The 6,000-nt window shown below is 43.5% G+C and overlaps 1 protein-coding gene across 1 annotated transcript in view; it reads right to left on the reverse strand.

Moving 5' to 3' along the window:
- The window catches only part of UNC80 (unc-80 homolog, NALCN channel complex subunit), a 162,193-nt gene extending 158,089 nt beyond the window's left edge, over positions 1-4,104 (reverse strand). The window contains exon 1 of the mRNA XM_081879748.1: positions 3,583-4,104. Coding sequence (XP_081735874.1) covers positions 3,583-3,674 — 92 coding nt within the window. The 5' untranslated portion in view covers positions 3,675-4,104. The remainder of the gene's footprint in view (positions 1-3,582) is intronic.
- Positions 4,105-6,000: the final 1,896 nt, after the last annotated feature.

Here is a 6,000-nt window from a genome sequence, read left to right on the forward strand (position 1 = left end):
TTACAAAGCTGACAAATAGCCCCATGTGGCTGCATCTGAGAGATTTCTGCAGGGGCTACAGTAAGTACTAGAGACAGAGGGATTTCCCTTTCCCAACAGTACATGGTACATGTCAGGGTGGGGTGGGCTGACGCTAAAGAAAAGCAAGGGAGACCCATTCAATCAGAGGCTTCAATTTTGGGAGTCTCAGGATAAATATGTGCAGTGTAGGTGAGTGGACAGCAGTGGTAACCCACTCATAACAGTCATCCAGCAGGCCTGGGAAATGTTTATGACAGCCTTCCCCAAGCTGCCATCTTCTTTAAGTTTTTGGACTACAACTCCCATCAGCCCCAGCCAGCATATGGAGGGCGTCAGTCTGCGGAAGGCTGGTTTAGGATGCTGTGGCAATGCAGGTGCAAGGAAAGGTGACTAGTACTGGGATCTAATGTGAGGTGGAAGCCATTGTAAACTCTCCTCTATATGCCTAAGGCATGGCCTGCTCTGTAGGATCAGTCCAATAATAAAAAAGTCAATATTGTTTTCATACGAGAAGAAGATAATGCAACACTTGAACAAACTTAATTGAAAAATGTCAAATGAGTTATAGTGTGAGATGATACTAAAAATGTCCCCTTTCCAAACTCACACAATGTCCCCCTTGCCTCATTTAATGCCTGAGGCCCAGGTAGCTGAAGCACCAACTTCTTGAACATGAAGACATTGGTTAATTTCATTTTCTGAAGTCTTGCCTCCTTTCTCAGTGGTGGTGAGGGGTTTTCCTGGGGGGGCAGTTTTTTGGGGGGGGACGGATGGAAGATGCCCCTGTCTGTATAACACTCTCTCTAGGGATGTTCCCCAGTCTCCTTCACTATGTTTTTTTTAAGCACCAGATGCAAACAATTCCATTTATGAAGGCCTTTGATGGACTATAATTATATACTCCAGATGGCTTGGTATCTCAACTCCCAGCTCCATTAAAGGTGTAGAGGAAGAGATCTTTTGAATATATCTATGGCAAAGTGATGCTTTTTGTTTTGTTTGTCTGAGCTTATAAAGGCAAATGAAACGATAAACAATAATTTTCTGAAGTTAACAAATATTCTATACTATATTCACAACCACCACCACCACTCCCTGTGAAGGCTTTGTCACCATCACCACCACCACCATCATCATCAGTACAAAGGAATGTAGTAGTCTCTGTGGAAAAAGAAGAGATGAGGAAGGTGCTGAAGGGAATTAACCCAAGGAAGGCCACAGGGCCAGATGGGGTAGCTGGAAGGGTATTGAGAGACTGTGCAGGAGTTTTCACTGGGATTTTAAATCGATCCCTAGCCCAGGCTATTGTTCCATCCTGCCTAAAGTCCTCTATTATCGTTCCAATAGCAAAAAAAATCTAATCCGGAAAATCTGAATGACTTTCGTCCAGTAGCACTCACACTATGATCATGAAGTGCTTTGAAAAGCTGGTACAAAATTATGTCATTGCCTGCCTACCAGAGGGACTGGACACATTCCAATTTGCTTATAAAATGAAAAGATCGACAGAGGACGCTGTGGTGATTGCCCTCCATGCCGTTCTTGCACATTTGGAGCAGCGCGGGGGGGGGGGGGGTTATGCCAGACTGCTTTTTTAAGATTTCAGCTCGGCATTTAATACCATTCTACCACAACGTCTGATGTCTAAACTGGAAGATTTGGGGCTTCCGTTATCACTGTGTGGGTGGATATCGGCCTTTCTGTCAGACCACCCCCAGAGGGTTCGGCTGGGCCCTTATACCTCTAATACGCTTAGGACTAACACAGGAACACCACAGGGATGCGTACTCAGTCCGCTCCTTGCTGTATTGTTTTAATTAGTGTTTTTATAGTTGTTCTGATTTTGTGTGGAGTGCCCTACCTGGGTGGATGGAGCAGCCAAGTAATTTTCATTGTCCCCGAGAGGGGGCAATAACAATAAAGATTATTGTTGTTGTTGTTGTTGTTGTTGTTGTTGTTGTTATTATACTAAGCATTATCCAGTCAAAGTGAAACACCTTTCAATCTCATTGGTTTTAATGGATTATTTAACGATGTGTTCAGAATCAGATTTATCTGACTGGAAGCAATGGGATGTATAAGTGATACCAATTGTAGTTATATATTTATATATTTACATCTGATGTTGCATGGCTTTAATTTCATTGTACTTTAAAAAATATAATTTCATTTGTGTGTAAATCATAGTAAACTGACATTTTCCATGCTTTATCTCAGAAAGTCTTCAGGATTCCATTTCAATGTAAGGTTATGCTGTGAAGTAGTGAACAACAAAATTGTGCAAAGTCACTTAAACATGCTATAAATTGAATTAATTCATTATAATATTTATAGCCCTCCCTTCACTGCAAGCAATCTCATGATGAGTCACGTTCAAATAAATACAATGAGTTGTATCCAATGTTAGTTATACTAAGAGTAAGCCCACCAAAGTTATTAAATCTAAGTCTAATAATTAATACTTATTAATTTAATAGGGTCTCTTTTGAGTAGAAGTGCCATTGGTTTTACAACCCAATACAAACAGATACAATAAAATCAGACAATAAATCAATAAAACTACCTCAACCTGAATAACTTAATTTGCTTCATCTAACAATGCCAGGTAGCTCAGCATGTCAACACCCAGCTCCATTAAAGGCCTGGAGGAAGAAATGGGTTTACATCTGGCAGCAGAAGCTAAATAATGCTGTACTTCCACCCCCAGGGTACAAGCACCAAAAAGGCTCCTCACTGAGCTAAAGCACCACAGGTGTCACTTGGTGATTGAATGACAAGAAGAGCCTTGCTGGTAGGTCTTAAATCTTGAGCAGGAAAATGCTGAGAGGCATTCTTTCATAGAACTGGGTCCTAAGTCATTCAGGACTTTGTACATAAACACTAAAACCTCAATTGGGCTCAGAAGCATGTAGGCAGCCAGTGAAAAACTCTTCAGAATTGTTCTCTGGTTCCAACAACTGCAGCTTCTGAACAGTCTTTAAGGGCAGCCCCCCCCTCCCCAGTGCATTACAGTCATCTAACCTGGAGGTTGCTTATTTCTATACAGGAACAGCCATAGCTGGTGAACTAGCCTATTCCACAAGCCCAGCATTCACCACACTCTGAAGCAAAAGCTTGTTGCTGTGCCATGGTGGCAGTGGGAGAGCATCACTGCTCAAAGGCAGATGCATTCTGATGTTTGATAGCTGGCTTCAGGGGTTTCTTCTACTGGACTGTGCTGCTCACAGGGACGACTGATGTAACCGGTTCTACAGACCAGTGTGGCTCACCGAGGGGACTGGCAGAGCTGCTGTGAAGCCTTTGGGTCTGACTGCAGCTGGAGGACGGCATCAGGTGCCAGGGAGGGGGAGAAAACGTGGAAGCACCTTAATTCTAAAAAACAAGCGCGAAGTACCCCTTATAGCACGCAGCACTCTCATCAGAAAAGGAAAAAGCCTCAGCCCTCTTGATTTGACGGCGAGCCCTTTTGCTGTTGCAGGAGGAGGAGGCACTTTCTTGGGGGTCGCCAGCCTTTCCATCCCCAGCGAGGCTTCGCAGGTAGCGCCCCCTACTCTCTCTTACCTGGTTTGCCTCCATAGGAAGGTTTGGATGGGCAGCGGGACCCCTCGGCCGCTCTCCTGGTCATGGCCTTCCGAGCTCTTCCTCTTCACCATGGTGCCGGCTCGCCTGCCCGCAGCAGCTGCTGCTAGCCCATCGCTCGGCTCCGCCGGCAGCCTGCCCCTGCCTCCGGCTCTGCTGGTTGCAAAATGGCTGCAGAAGCGGCAGAAGCAGCCAAGCAGCGGGGGGAGGAAAATCAGCGCCGCTCGTGGGGAGGCGGCGGCAGCCAAGGACAAGAGGATGCCTGCAGCGCGCCGGCGTCCTTCGCCCTTTCAGCACCTCCCCCCGTGGACAGCGACCGGCGCGGAGCGACGTGAGCCCGAGATGCCAAGGGGTCCAGGCGAAGCTGCCAGGCGCCGACCCCGCCGATGCCAGCCTCCCAGGGCCACGGGGCACACAGCAGACCCCCCAGTCTGGGCGCCCCCTCGCTAACTTATAGCCACAAACTGTTAAGTTCATCCTGCAAAGAGACCCAACACGTCATGACCCAAAGCTCCCCCTCCCCCCGCGCTTGCTAGATTGTCGCAAGGTAATCGTCCATCTGCCAATCCGACCATATTTTTTTTCGAAAGAGGGGAAATAAATCAGATGCAGAAAGCTAGAACTGTGAAGCAATCGGAGGTGCTTGCTTCCAAAGGAAGACTTCGCTACCTTCAGGGTCGCAGTCACTTTTTTATTTACTTTATTTATTTTATTTTTTTAGAATGGGTCTAGGAAAGAGGGTGTTCATGAAGGGTGAGGGCACTCTCCTGTTTCAGATCCTTCAATCACAGAATTGGATTTGCCCTAACTTAGGTCCCATTGATTCCAACTTTCTCTAGCTCAAGATGTTTCTAATGAGTTCAATGGGCAATCACCTCATTTCGGTGTTTGGATCACATTATAGGGCTGTTTAAGGAATTTCCCATCCAACTAAAAGGCACAGTTGAAGAAGAAGAAGAAGAAGAAGAAGAAGAAGAAGAAGAAGAAGAAGAAGAAGAAGAAGAATTTGTTTGTACACCGCCCTCCCCAGCAGAAGCCAGGCTCAGAGCCCCTAACATCATACAGATAACACAGTATACATGAATTATTTGTTATATGGAATGAATATTATTACTCTATAACATCTGAATCAAGAGCAGCTGCACATGTCCTAAACTGGTACCTGAATGCAATCATAGGCTGGATTAGAGCTAATAAATTGTTGAGTCCTGACGAGGAGGTTTTATAAGATGGAGTGCTGACAAGAAGCAGTGGACAGTGCCCAGATCTGGCAGTTGGGTTAAACAGCTGCTCTGGATGGGATTGCACTCTCCTTGAAAGAGCAGGTGTGGAGTTTGGAGGTCCTCCTAGATCTATCACTGCCATTATAACCAATCAATTACAGTAATCACCTTCCACCTATGCCCCCAATATATAATATATTTAAACATTGTGTGCAAACATAACAAACACACAAACATAATGCAAGTTTAAAACAATACAAAACTACGCACCCTGGAAGAATGGCAGATGAAGGTGATGGACTATATGGAATTGGTGGAAATGACTGGCAGAATCCGATACCAGGGAGAAGAGTTGGTGGAAGAAGATTGGAAGAAATTTAAAGACTATTTACAGAAACACTGTAAAATTAATGAATGTTAAAATGGTGTCGGAATGAAACGAAGCGGTTTTAGTAATAAGGTTAAATAAGAATATGTAAAAATGGATTGATATTAGATGAAAATATAATGCTATAATATGTGAAGATAAAGAACTAAGATAAAACAAAGAGGGTAAGGATTTGCTGAACTAACTATTTGAACTGGAATACAAAAAAGGGAGGTGTGAGGAAGTCATGAAAATACGTAAATGAATTGTAAGATATAGAAAGAGGGACTTATTTTTAACTGTTTTTATTTTTTCTGTAATTTGTATTTTTTCTTTTTTCTTTTTATCATCTTTGTAACCTTTTTTAATTGAAATTTTAATAAATATTATTTTAAAAACAAAACAAAATGGACATCTATATGGCAGGGACCTATTGAGCAAGTTGGAAAAGTTTTGTCAGAACAAAAATGTATCCAGCTGTTTCTGGAAAGCACAAAGAAGGCAGCCTGGAATGGTCAAAAATTGCCTTGCTTTTGTGAAATCACTTCTTAAATTTCTGGGTATGCATCCCAGGAGATGTCTTTTGTCTTTTTGTTTGAAGATCAAACTTTTCCCAATGTATGTCTGTGGAAACAACCCCAAATGACCAGAGCTGTGGCACTCAGCAACATTAATGAGCCTGTGTCAGAAATGGTTAGACACAGTATACAAATATTTTTAATTGGTTAGCAAAAGCAAAATAAGACAAGAGGCATTTCATTCAAATTGATTTCCGATTCCACCAGAAAACACATATCTCTATGTGGTTGG

Source organism: Podarcis erhardii (assembly GCF_964252035.2).
Source record: "Podarcis erhardii genome assembly, chromosome: 1".
Classification (NCBI taxonomy): domain Eukaryota; kingdom Metazoa; phylum Chordata; class Lepidosauria; order Squamata; family Lacertidae; genus Podarcis; species Podarcis erhardii.